Source organism: Alligator sinensis, unplaced genomic scaffold, assembly GCF_000455745.1.
Source record: "Alligator sinensis unplaced genomic scaffold, ASM45574v1 scaffold1051_1, whole genome shotgun sequence".
In the NCBI taxonomy this organism is placed as follows: domain Eukaryota; kingdom Metazoa; phylum Chordata; order Crocodylia; family Alligatoridae; genus Alligator; species Alligator sinensis.
Window position 1 is genome coordinate 522,525 of NW_005842473.1, and position 14,417 is coordinate 536,941.

A 14,417-nucleotide genomic window follows, 5' to 3' on the forward strand; every position below is an offset into this window, starting at 1 on the left:
CCCCAACTGCATCCAGCTTCTGGCCTGAGCCACTGCAGGCATGTGGATGCATTTCCTGAATCAAAAGTAAATGTCTGTTCACTTGTTTCTCAGTTTTATCTCTGCAGCTCAGACTAACCTGCAAAGACTGAATCCTACTGTCTGAGACCACTGTAGAGGTTAAGATGACCCACATCCTTGCTAGAAGCAACTTAATGGCTGTATTATTCCAATTAGTAGGACTGGAATACTTTTTTCCTTTCCCCAAATTGCTCTTTGACTCCACTGTTGTACTGCTTTTTGCACTCTGTGACAATACTAGTGCTCTTAAATGCTAGAGCATGAAGCTTGCCCAGAAGCAAATTAGATCTTGCTTTTTTCAGTGGTGTGCAAATTAAAGTTCTTTTAAAAAGAGCAATACTAAAACTTCAAACCACCATGAAGTATTGGCTAACACTCGATTTGCTGTTTTCCTTATAGCAGTCTTCTACAGTCCATGACTGTTTACTGGTGATAGCATAGTAGCAACATTTCGGGAATTGCAAACAGCAAACTAAGATAACTAAATATCCCTCTTAAAGTAACAATGGACTTCCAGCTGCTTCTCTGGAAACATGATCCAAAAAATCTATGCAATATTCTTTTAAAGATATTAGGAAGGAGAGTACCAAGTGCATGAAACTTTTTTTCCTTTTGTCCATAGAATCAGCTAGCTTAATGTAGGCACTTGGTATGCTGATAGTGCACTGTTCTTCAATGTCATTTTAACCTGATTAGTGGATAGAATTTTTCCACCAGCCTAGCAACTCTGTTTTAGCAAATCTTAGCAATCTGATTGTTCTTAGCAACGGTAAGCAATTTCAGCCACAACAACAATGCACTCGTCAATGCACTTTCTTTAACATCCTTCTAAGAATTAATTATCTCTCTTTAATTTGGGAGAGGTGTGAGTGAGCTTTTGTTTCCACTCCCTTACCATTTCCTGTTAGGAAGCTTTTACATTCCTTTGTGGGCTTCCGATTACTTCTCTTGACTCTGAAAGAAAGTGTACACCTTAAAGGGAAGTTCTACTGGTCACCTGAGCCCAGTGAACTCTGGATTTTGGCTTCTTTGGGTCAAGCTTGTAGGACTTTTACTTGAGTTATGCAAGAGAGATAAGACATGTTTCACTTCAGAGACCAATGGCTTAACAAACCAGGTAGGCGCCTAAGGCAAACCATGAAGGAGAGCGGGGTTGCAAGGGAAGGAGTGGAAAAGGGAAACATGGTTCCAAGAGCAGTTGGGGCTGCTCTAATAGCATGCGGTGGCAGGGGGACATAGTCTGGGGTGGGGGCACATGGATTCTGAGAGTAGGTGGGGGCCAGGAGTCCACACCCCAGGAGTATTGCCAGGATGGGACTCCATCACAGTCCTGGCAGAGCTGCTGCCACCACCATGCTCTTCCCACCTCAGTTCTGTTGCTCTTAAAGAAACGGCAGCCAGGGACTGTTTTGGAGTTCCCAGCCCAGCAGTGCTGCTGAGGCACAGTCTCTGTGGGGGTGTCAGGGAGATTCCAGCACCCCTCCTACCTTGGCATCTGGGGCAAGTGTCTATCTTGCCCACCTGGTTATGCTACCGATAGAGACACTTTCTTCACATCCCAACCATAAGTCTTAAAATCTACCATCCCACAACTTGCATCATCTTTAAGGCCAGGGGGAGAGGGGCGCAGCAGGTGGTAGGCTGGCTACAAACTGCTGCACTGAGGTCTGCAGAGCTCATGGCTGGTGGCAGGTGCACACATGCCTCTAGGCAGGCAGCAGGGAAAGGAGCACAGCTACTGATAATGGTAACAAATTGTGGCAGGAATCCAAATCTCATCAGGATCTTCCATAGAGCCTCTCCTTTGATTGAATCAGAGGCCTTAGTCAGGTTAATAAAGGCCATGTAAAGATCTCTGCATTGCATTTCTCCTACAGCTGTCCAGCAACAAAGATCATATCTATTGTACCTCTAAGTGGTCTGAAACCACACTGAAACTTGGGTGGAATGTTCTCAGTGAGGCAAGTGAGTCTACTGAGGAGGATGAGGGCAAGGATCTTCCCAGGTATGGACAGGAGTACAATATAATAATAATTAATGCAATCCAATCCATCTCCTTTCTTGAATATAGTAATGATTCTGGCATCTCTCAGGTCAGCGGGAATCTGTTAGTTCACATTTCTAAATTTTCATAATAATGATCTGCAGTTACCAAGATACCTTTTTTCCAACTTGCTTATAAATAAATTAATAAGGTGATCAATATCTTGCTTCTGTTTGGAGTTCATGGCATTCTGCCAAGCATTCAGCCCCTCTCCTCTGCATCTGGTCTCATTAAGTGCAGCAATGTCAATGGCAACTCATGCAAATTCTGTGACCACGAGTGCTGTCCTTTGCTCCAGTTTGTCACACTTGATGGTCAGTTTCAAGGTACAGACATTCCAGGTTGTAAACTTCATTACTTGATTTGGATCACAGACATACTGATATCACTGGACATGACCTTTTAGTCAGGTGAAATGAAACAGACTATGTTGAGGACACCTTTTCTAGCCCCATCCCCATACAGGATGAACAGAGCAGATCCTAAATAGGTCTACTCAGTCATGAGCGCAGTTACCAAATTGCATGTCTGTCTCAGTTCCAAGTACAAAATGACCATCTTGCAATCATTACCTCCACTGCAGGTGCATAACAAGGGTCTTCCACTAGTCACTAGCACCTGCCTCTATTGCCCCACGTACATCACCGTAGGACTTGCTGTGGACAGAAGACACCTGTGTAGATCTTCTATTAATGTGGGGATGCCATTGTACAAGAGCAACCACATGAGACTTTGCCAACACAACAGTTAATCCAATGGCAAGGAAATCCTAGATGACCAGAGGTTTCTATTTTCTGCAGCTTTCATCTGATTCGAAAACCACTGTGAAGTGTTAATCCTTCATCCGTCTACTCTACCATTTAGCAATTTTATTTTTGGATCATTATTAGACTGGAAACTTCATTCCTAACCTTGATGCCATGGATGACCCTACCAGGAGTACAAAACTCCAGATGACACCACTCTCAAGGTCTAATAGCATGCAAACTTCTTTGCCTCAAAATCTCAATCTGTGACAGGCTGATTTGATGCACACTTCTCTGCTGAAAGAAGCATTGAACTTTTGATACAATAACATCCCTATCAGTTGTAATTTACTGTCATATTTAGTTACACAAAATAGAATGCATTTCTATACACTTAGACTAGTCCTTAATTCTGAGCCCTTCAAAGATTAATTAACGCAATCCATCCTAAATGTCTGCCCTTAGACTCAATGAGTAATTACAATTTTTTCCCTGAGTTTGCTATCCTTTAATAAATTAGAAAATACAATAAAAATATAAAGTTAGTTTTGATTAACGAATTATGCAACAGGGAAAAGTACAATTTCTAGTTTCTTTTTTATTTGATTTGTAAAATGGATCAATCATAGATTCACAGATCATCAAGTCTAGCTCTAATGTCTAATTGATCTTTGCAGCCTCCCAGCCTTTTGCCTTTGGATTGTACTGAAATGATGGTCATATGTATGCACACGCACACATGCAAGCACACGTGCTCACACTCACACGCGCGCGCGTACTATATGTTACTATGGATAGGGTAGATTTCATTTAAAAGATCAATATTTACAAAAGAGGTCAGAATTGAATATTAAAATCCTACATTACAGATTTCAGTAGCCATTATGAACTCTGACCACTGTATTCAGTACTCTTGTATGCATATCAATTAATATTCAATACTCTTAAGAAAAAATAATAAACCTGAACTGAATGGTTTATAAATGTTTATCCAGTTAATTCAAACGGATGTTGTTAATTTTGCATTTATGCAAAATTCTTTGAAAGCAAATATAAAGACAAATTTAGTGTTTACAAATAATTCCAAAAACATATTCCCTAAGGGTTTAGTAAGTAAAAAAAACTGGACACTGTATCTGGATAAACTAAATGAAATATGAACCAAGCCAGAATATGCTATTCCGATTACCTGACAAGAGCGAAACTGGTTGACCAACAGAGTGCATCTTTGCGGGTCTTTTCTTCCATCCAAACTGTCCAGTTCAGCTGCTACTTGATTCAGTTCTTCATCTGCATAATAGAATTGAGCAAGGAGCTGTGGATCTGTTCTCTGCAATGAAGAAATATATACAGTATTACACTTAAATGCACCTTATTGTGTTTAAACAAAGGCTCTGTTTAACTCCATGTATTTAAAAAGAATAAATAAACCCACTGAATGGATGACTAGAATAAGACCTGGGCAAAAGCTACACATCTGACAAGACAGAGGAAGTAATGGTAAAATGGTAAAACTCATCAGAAGTATTTTTTTAATTTAGCTACTACATTATGGGGTTGGGGGGAGGACAGGAAGAGGGAGAGACTAACTGCAGAAACAGAAAGATTATTACAATAATCATTCTCCCACAATTTCCAAAGTTATGTTGGCACTTACATTAATGCTGGCACATAGTTATTCTGGCATAACAAACAGCTGAATCACAAGTTTTGTTTGTTAAACAAACATAAATGATACATTTCAGCTCTAGGAAAAACAGGCAAAAATTGTTTTCTAACACAAAAAGAACAGAACGGTACAGAAATCCTAGCCTTCCAATATAGGATGAAGCATAACAGTTGAAATACAATAATAGAATAGGAGCCTTTAACCTCTAGGTTGCCAGTATGATTGCAGCCAAGGCTGGAATGACTGACAGTTGTAATCATCTGTTTGATGACCCAAATAAAATAATTCTAGTGCTCTCTATCCTGCGTCTGCGGGACAGTCTTCTGCATTATAGAAATCACTATAAAAATTGAAGTCAAGGATTGAAAATAAATGGATAATGAACTATCATTCTCTGAGGTCAGTATTCAGGTGCATGGATGGGCAGTCTGGATTTGCTCGGGCAATGAAACATGTCTGTATGGATAGAGAGAATACTGGTCTCCTGTGCCATCTGGTATTTTGAAAGCCGATAAGGATTTGTAGTAAGGTTAATTCAGAAAACTATGTTAATTCAGAAAATGATGTTAACTGCATTGAAAATAGATAGAAATTAACTGCCAAGTACACACACAGCTGGCCACTTCTTTCTTCCCACTGCCCCCCTTGTTTTGACAGTAGCATATATTTAAAGGAGATGTATTTTAAAATACACTGTAAAAAAAAAGAGAAAACTTACAATAGCTGTTGGTGGGGCCATGTCGCATGTTACACTTAGAGTGGCAGGCCAGTAGGGGGTGCTCCTGTGCTGAGCCACCAACCTCTGGCCAATCCCCGTCCTGGAGCACATCCGCTAGCCTGGGGGTAGAGCTGCCACCACCCAGTGACGGGCTTGATTCTGGCACTGTGTCCCCTGAGAAATACAGGCCTAGTAGCCCTCAAGGGGACTTGACTCATTTCAAGCACTTGGGGGTGCTTCCCTCAGATGGAAGCACAAGTAGTGGTTTCCCTTAGCCAAACCAAGGGGATCACAAAGCATAATCTAGACTCACTCCCAGTAAGTATCCCATGCTGGGTACAAAGGAGAACTTCATTGGTTACAAGGAGTGGGGTTAGAATAGGGTACAGAGTTGAGTAGTATCAGAGAAATCCCATAGAGCAAACAGGGTGGCTAGAGTAGCCTTTGATCACGCGACGATTTACTGCAAGCTATATATCTAGTTAGATCTCAGGTAGCTTACTCACAAGTATCATCCAGAGGCAGGTAGAGATTCCCTCTGGAGGCAGGCAGTTCCTTGATCATGAGTTTTGAGAGAGAGAGCAAGTTTTAGATGGTCCAGCTCTTCTCTCTCTGACTTTTCCTCATGGCTGCTGCCCCCTCCTCCTGGGTTATATCCTTAACTTATATAGCCCTTATGACCTCATTTACCTGGTCCAATGGTGGCCAGCACCTGTTGGCTGTCAGCCAACCAATTTGAAATGCATCACTGGTTACTGGGCAGACTGGCTGTCTCTAACCAACCAGGGAGCCCAAGCCCCTCACCCCGGTATGTGATGCCAGTCACATAGGTAGAGGGAACAGGTTGTTCCCCTCCCTCAGGAATGTATCCAGCTGAGGTTACCTAAAGAGATAAGGTAAGGTGTGTACCCTCTGCAAGGCCCATCCTAACCAAATTATCACAGAGCAGAGTTTTTGGGGAGAAACAGAGATGGCCTTCTTCCACATTTAGCACATATTAAGTGTTCTTAAAACACAAGCAACCACATGTTCAAGTAGTAATAAGGGCACTAATATCATAGCAAACTTAAAACTTTTTAAAGAGATTATTGCTAGGTCATGTTAGGAAACACACATTTAGCTCCATGGAGATAATATGAACATTTTGCAGTCCTCCAGTATCCCAGAATGCACCACTCGCAGCCCTCACCCCATCCCACTTCTGCTCCATGGGATGGTTCATTAACCTACCTAGTGGGGTGGCACTGGCCTCAGAGTAACACCCCTAACCACCCTTGGAGGGTGTGACCTAAGCCCAACATGGCACCAACCCAAGTACCCACTTGAGGTTCACCATGGCCTGCCACTTTTTGTCAAGTTCTCCCATGAAGGAACATTCCTACTTCGAGGATTTCCTGAAGCCAAAAATGTAAGCAAGAGTACCAAGATCAAATACTAGATGGACCTTGCGGAGACATCTGCACAGCGTGTTGCCACCACAAGTAGCACCAGCAGGACTGGTCAGAGATGCTGCTGAGAACTTTTCAGCAGACTCCCAGTTGCTAGGTTTGGTACAGAGACTGGTGAAGGATGCAGAGGGTCCAAGAATCATTCCTCCAGACTCCTCTGTCCTTCCAGTTCACTGTGGAGTTATGCACCTGATGCCACCCTTCCTGAACAGGGTGGCTACTGCTGCGGAGGAGTATGTCCATGACACAACTGCAAGGCACCTGTGCCCACCTACCCTCCCCCACCTACCCAGAGACAATACCACCAGCTTCATGCCAGCATGAGTTACAGTGCAGACTGGCAAAGGATGGGTGGGAGGCAGCCACCCTTTCCTGACTAACAATTTCCACCAGATGGTCAGTGGGACTGTAAGACTGAGAAGGCCTTTATTTTCAAATGATTATCTTAGGTTTATTTGAAGAACTAAAATTTTCAGTTACAAAATGTGTTCCTTGTGTGCTTCCCTTGAAGCCCTCAACTTCAGTTGTTCATTACCTCAATCCAACAAGTGACCCATGCCTCCCAGCCAGCCCATCACAAGACCCTATACCTCAGTTTCCCTCTCCCAGTCAGCCCTCATAAACTTGCAATGCAAGACCCCATGCTTTGGTCTCCCATCCCTAGACCCCCCCCATCCCAATTGCACTAGACAAGGAATGCCAACCCAATGGTTAGCATGAAAGATGTTTCCTGAGATGTGCTGCTATTTTTTATTATTATTAGGACTGCAGTACTGCAAGGAAGAGGGCCCAGCAAATTTCTACTGAAGACATATTACTATTGTTGGATTCTGAATAGTCCTGTTTAACAGAAGAAAAAGCACACATGGTGGCAGAAACAGCATGTCATAGAGCAAATCAAGAATCCACCACCATCCTCCCCACACAGAAACACATCCAAGCTGCAGTAGAGTCTGTCAATCCCAGATAGGCCTCATCAGTCATCTTCAGAAACACAGATAAGACAATCATGGAAGACAATCATCCTTGACAGAGGGATTCCCGAAAAAGAAGGTCTAGGCCCAACCTTTTAACACGGGCAAGGTCCTACCAGTAGGCTCTACCCACAGGGGCGATCAATTATCCCCTTCAGAACCAAGCAAAAACTAAACTGAAAGTCTTGTGCTTGCATAGCCTTAAATGATTTTAGAGTCCTGCTTTGACCGATCTTGGGCCCCATCCTGAAGTGTGCAAGCCAAGGACATGAACACCAAGTGATTGGTGTTCAGGTCCAGTACCTTCCCTCCAGCCTTCTGTTATAATGCAGAAACCTAGTAAAAAAAAAATCTACACATAACACTTGTCATATCATTTGGGAAAAAAGCCCTGTGATCATTCTTGTACTATACCCAAGCATCTGAACATTACCTAGTCAGCACTGGGACATCTTTCCCAGCCCTCCCTTTGGCCACAAGCTAAAACCCAGCCAAAAGGCATGTGTGTGTAACACTCTCAGCTAGTTTTAACAGAACTTTGTTGTAACACACTCCAGGGCCCAGGCTCAAGTGCTTTACTGCATGATCAGTGGTTGCATGATAAGCACTAGAACCCAATGTCTTCCTTCCTTCCTTTGATATCAAGCAAACAGAGAACATCAATTTATCCCCAAAAAGCACATTGCTGCCTCTCCCTAGCTTCATACACCAAATTTTCATTTACCTTCACAGGCTGGTTGTCTTCCATTGACTGCAGATATGTACTGATAGTATGAAAAGCTCAAATTATATTTGCTTGGGCAACATAGGAAAATGCTGGGTGCAAACATTGCTGATCCAAGCCCAAACATTATCAGGAAGTAAGTTTCTCCTGTACCCCACAGTATGCATCTGTCCCCATCCATTGCTTCAGGACCTTTTCAGGCATCATCTCAGTAGTAGGTAACAATACATATCTAGCAGGAAGCCCTAGCTTCCACAAACAGGTAGGTTTACTGCTCCTTTGTCTCGTGGAAAAGTGTCATGTACCCCAAGGCCTCAACAATCTGGGGAATCAAGAGAAGTCTTGAAACATCAGACCCATTTCTTAGCACAAACTCATGCAAATACCTGTGTCATATGCATCCCAAGCTATAAAAAACATGGTAGCCCCATCACTTGGTTGTAATGCACAGGATAACAGAAAACACTGGGCATAGAAATGTACCATTGCCAGGGTCTCCCAAGACTGGAAAAAGGTTTGCAATGGCATCCCAAAAATTAAAGGGAGAATAGGGAGTTATCTAGGGCTGAGGGACCATTCATTACATTTTTCACCTTCCAGGTTTGACACCTCCACCTCTAGGGACTTCAAGGTGGCAAGCACAGAGTAGCTCATCAAGCGACAAACAGAGAGAAAAAGGAGGAAATATTGGAAAGCTGGTGACCTTATCAAAAAGTAGGACAAAAGCCAGAGAAAAGTAGAGCTCCTGAATGGATTACCAACAGTACTGTTAGTTAGACCTGGTCTTACCATGATACGACTTTCAACTTGCTATACAAAGTACTTGTACCTTATAGCAGTTTATGAGTTTGTTTGTTAACACTCTGAAAAACAGTTATAGTATATCAAGGTGGACAAGCACCTGGCTGGGGTCATCTGACCCCAGCGCTCTTTCCTGCCCAGGGCAGGGGGTCAAACTCGATGATCTACTGAGGTCCCTTCTGACCCTAACAACTAAGAAACTATGAAAGAAGCTATATGATAAACAAGTCTGAAAAAATCCCTCTAAATTACACAAGGAGGTCCATCATGATTAAACAATAACATTTTGGCTAAATGACTTGAGTGGAAAGGCACCAGGATGTGCTGAAATACCAACAGAACTACCAAAAAAGTTTAAGAGATGAGGCTTGAAAAGCCCTTTAGGAGGCCAGAAGACTTTACCACCTTAGTATGCATCCTAATCCCCCAAAAGAACAATGCTATGGATTATGGGGATTACAGAAAAGTCAGCCTAACCCTGCATGCCTGCAAGATTCTGTTTGAATTGACTGAATATAAGAAATGATTGATGAGGAGCTCAGCAAAAACCAGCAGTCTCAGAAGTAGCAAGGATTTGATAAATGCCATCATGAACCAGAACCTTATACTAAACTACATGTATTTGATTTAAAAAAAATACCAAATATACCAGTACATATTAGTTGACACTTCAAGATCCAGAGGAATTCACAGACAATAGTACTGTACACAGAAGACTTCATTAGCGGTGTGTAGGGGGAGCATGGGGGAGAGGGTATGTGCCCCCTGAGATTGGCCACCACCACCAGCGTCTGCAGGTGGTCCCCACTCACCGCCGACTACGAATGGTGCCCCACCCCAGTCTCGGGATGCACCAGTCGTTCATGGAAGACTTAAAATGGGAAATGGGAGAAGTTGTCTAAGAGACGGAAGGGAGGCAGACAAGGCTGTATAATGATTTTACTCAACATCTAATACAAGATATTAAATTAAACCAACAGAAGAAGGCATAAAATAAATGACAAATGGACCACCAATGCTGTCGACTGATTCAGGAAAAGGCCAATTAAAGTAATGAAGATTTTATAAGAACATAACAAAGATTATGCTCTGGAGTTAAACATAGGTGAAGTGAAAACCACAGTTGGTACACTGTGGTACACTGTAAAAATATGAAATATTTTAGCAAAAAGGACAACCACACAGAAAGTAAGGAACTTGCACTGCCTAGGAAGCATTATCACAGAGGATGGAAGATCTGGGCACTGGAATTGATGAGAAGGGACATAGAATTAACGAGTAGGATCTGATTTTTAACATCTCCCACATGGTCTGCATTAAAGTTATGGGTATGCAACATAATAATTAAAAGCACTTTTTCTAAAGAAATTGTATCTGCTCATTTTATGGTGCTATCAAGGGTTTCTAAAATTGTCATAGAAGGACCACATAACTAATGAACAGCTGCTAGGGGTGACTGTACCTCCACTAGTATTAAAAAGAGACTATGTGAAAAAGTAGACCTTATAAAAAAAAAATGAGCTACATGCCACATTTTGAGAGTCCAACTGGTGACGCATGCTAATGGAAACCGGAATGTAAAGCTGACATAAAAAACAGCAGAAAGATCTTGGATGGATAGCAAGACATCATGGGCAGAACAGAGGGAGATAGAGACTAGCTGAGGATAAAGCATAATGAGTATCCAATAGCATCCAGTAACAAAAGATACTACATAAGACAGACAGTATCTTACTAATGATCTATATTTACTATTAGCAAAATACAGGGGGAAAAAAGAAACTCTGACTTCAAAAATGCATGTAGCTATATATAACCCATGAGAAAGATCATCATAACAGCTCTTTTAGCAAAGAGCCTCTGCCTTTTAAAAGACAGAAGTAAAATACTGCAAATGTTCGTTATAAACATCAGCAGCCAACAAAGCGAAGATTGAGCGACTTGAATCCTGTCAGCTATGTTAAATATCACCACAGTATTATTTGGCATAATACTTTTCAGTCACTAATCTAATGGGGCAATAGCAAAAGGCTGCCCTGGTAACTGGCACACTGACTGTAAGAACCTTACTTATGCATAAGCTTAATAATATAAAAGATAGCTTTAAACTCATTATGAGCTCTAGCGTGGCTGAAAAGCCTTTTCAAGGAAAGGCTAGAGCAGCTGAACATACAACAACTTAAGAGTTTGAAGAAAAGAAGGTCCCCCCCTCCCCCAAATAAAAATCCACATTTTTTTCCAAATAAAACAGAAAAACACCCACAAACCTTATCAATATAAGGTCAGTTAGTATCTCATTTGTTCTTTCCCCAATCTATTCACTGATTTCAGCTACTGACGATCTTATTTAAGTTGTCAAACTTCAGACTAACAACCCTAGGGAAGGCAATGTACAGTAGGAGGACTGGGAAGGTGGATGACATTTACAGCACCATAGTTAGAAACATTTCATGCAATAACTATATTCAGTACTGTATCTTAAAATACACTGGGTACCAGCAGGACAGAAAAATATTTAGTTAAACTGCCTAATAAATATTGTTTGACTCAAACTTCTGTAACTGCTCTTCTCCAGATTGAAGAGCATTTCCCCCCATTTAACAATGACACTATTTCTAAACCTCTGACAGCAAAAATTAAAAGGAAGGAGAACCTAAAAACCTTGCGTAACCACTAGTGAGACTGGTTATAAAATAATATACATAAGCAGTCACAAAATTAAAAGATTCACCAATAGGTGAGTTACTTAAGCTATTTTTAAAAATTACTAGCTGACCCACATTAGCAAATAAGAGTCAAAAGCCTTGCATGATTTCACTCCCAACCCACAGAACCCCACTGCCTTGGGGCCATACTGGTGCCCCCCTGCCCTTCCTGCTGGTGCCCCTCACTTCTGACCCACAGCCCCCTCCTCCCCCCAGGCCTGCAGCATCTCCCAGCTGCCCGGCCCCTGCCAGCAAGGGCAGCAGCCCTGGTGCCACCCACCAGCCATGCAGCTCCTTGCTGCCCCCAAAGGGCCCCTCTTCCCCCTTCTCCCGCTGAAGGGGCAGGTGCCTCCCCCTACCCCCCCTGCTCTGCTGCAGCCCCACCGCTCAGCTTCCCCCAGTGCCAGCAGGCACCCACCCCCACCCATATACACAGACTCACATGCCCCACACAGCACCCTGGACAGTCCCCAACCCCCGGCCCTCCAACCCCCACTCCCAAAAGACTCACCTGTATCTAGCTGCTAAGGCTGCTCCTACCACCCTGCCTGGCTGGATGCCAGCCACGTCCTTGTGTGCGTGCAAATGCACGTGACATCCCCTGCTTCCAACCGCCTTCCCTCGCTCCCCCTAGCCCCAAGCAGCTCCTTGCTAGGGCAAGCCAGGGAGTGCCAGGAAAAACTTCATTGCTGAGTAGAGCAAAATCCCAGAAATTTACTCATGTTTTAAAGAAAGACCCAGACGGAGATCAGAGGATGCAAAGAGGACAAATCAGGGAAAACCTGGATGTATGGGAGACCTAAACACGGGTGTGAAATTGCCTATCAATATCTATGGAGAAGTCAGTCCCAGAAGCAAATTTTGTTGGCTTATGACTCCTGCATGGAATTTACTGCTGCCTGAACAATTCCTGTTTGCCAAATACCGACTTTAAACAAACTCTGAACTCTCAGAGGAAAAAAAGAAGAAATTTGGATTCAGGAAGCAGTGTGTTAATATCTGGTGAAGCAAAGGCTTTCATAAATAAACTTATCTAAACCACACTACAGAAACAAATAGGGAAGTTTAATAATTATGGTCCTAAGCAAAAATACGAGATGGAGTTCAGAGCTCTCACATGACTGATCTTTCAAATTGGAGGATCAGAAGTTTTAATTGAGTTCTCTCTGCTGTGTTATGTTGTGTTGCGGATTAATGGTGCGATCTTTGATTAATTATGTCAATCATACGTGGTCCCTAGCAAGATGAAACTGCATGAAACTCTAAAATCGCTTAGCAGGGGGTCATGTGAAGTGAATATCCACAACTTTCTGAATTCAATTTTCTCTGATTAGCAGCAGAAAAGGAAAGATGGTATCAAATCTCAGCACTAATTTTCTTTTCAAACTATGCAGAAGATAGTTCAAATAATTTAGTCTATATTTACTTCTTGCTTTTCATAGTCAGAGAATTAGTGCTTCAAATCCTTAAATACTTAAATGAACACTTTAGGTGTTAAATAAGTAACCTGGTTTGGGGCATACACGGTATTCCCCCAATATATCATTCCATGGAGGTAACAGATAAGCAAGACCCCTGGTTAAATGATCTCCAATGAAATATGAGGATTGTGGTCAGTATTTAAACAAAGGTATTTCTTATTTTGAACTGAGGCATATTTGGAACAACTGGTACCATACGTCTATACAAGATTAACAAAAATTAGAGTGATTAAGTGTGTTAGGTTCTGAACTTCAAGATACATTTATTATCGTTTCTGAGCAACATGGGCTAGGGACAGAAATTATACATACACCAGTATAAGTGATTGGCAACCAGTTCAAATCTTAACACAACATAATTTCAGCGCATGGCCAAAACCAACTTAAGATAAACCTGGATGGATGCAGTATCAGATTTAACTGATTTTGGTTAAATCGGTTTACTGAACTTCTGTCCCAGATCCCCTCCAGATTCAAGTTAACTCTGTGCGGGTCGGCTCCCGATCTCGGGGGCGAGCCGGGCCCGTCTTTGTGCACACAGGCTGTGGCCAGCAGCCCGGGCACGCGGGGCCGGAGAAAACCGCGGTGCGGTATGGTACGCTCGAGCTAGAATCAGTCACGGAGGCGTAATGGTTGATTGAAAAGATTATTTACTTACACCCAAGGTGGTCGCGGTGTAGACTGGTCAGCTTTCCAGGCACAGCTCCGCTTGTGTTCTCAGTGGAGGACTCCGATAGACTCGGTTCCTGACCCCAGAGCGGTTTAGGCTCCACGGGTTCAACAATTCTCGTTCACGGAGCAGCTGTATCTCCGTGGGTTACACTCGGTTCCCAGGTCCCCCGGAGCTGTTAAGACTCCGTGGGTTCGACAATTGGGTCCATAGGAGAGGAATACGTCTGGATTGTGGTCGGCGACGGGGAGAGGCTAGAGGGTGTATTCCCTGGAGTTGTTAAGGCTCTGGGGGTTTGGAAATTAGGTCCCCCAGAGTTGTTGAAGCTCCATGGGTTCGACAAATTAAACCTCTGTTGCCCTCTTAAGGAAAAAGCT

General features: G+C 42.8%; 1 protein-coding gene across 5 annotated transcripts in view; it reads right to left on the reverse strand.

Annotated features, from left to right (window-relative positions):
• The window catches only part of ZFYVE28 (zinc finger FYVE-type containing 28), a 264,687-nt gene that overhangs the window by 143,110 nt on the left and 107,160 nt on the right, over window positions 1-14,417 (reverse strand). For all 5 annotated transcript variants that reach the window (XM_025212577.1, XM_014523299.2, XM_006030895.2 and 2 more), the window contains exon 2: window positions 4,040-4,180. In XM_025212577.1, the coding sequence (XP_025068362.1) occupies window positions 4,040-4,180 (141 nt within the window). The remainder of the gene's footprint in view (window positions 1-4,039; window positions 4,181-14,417) is intronic.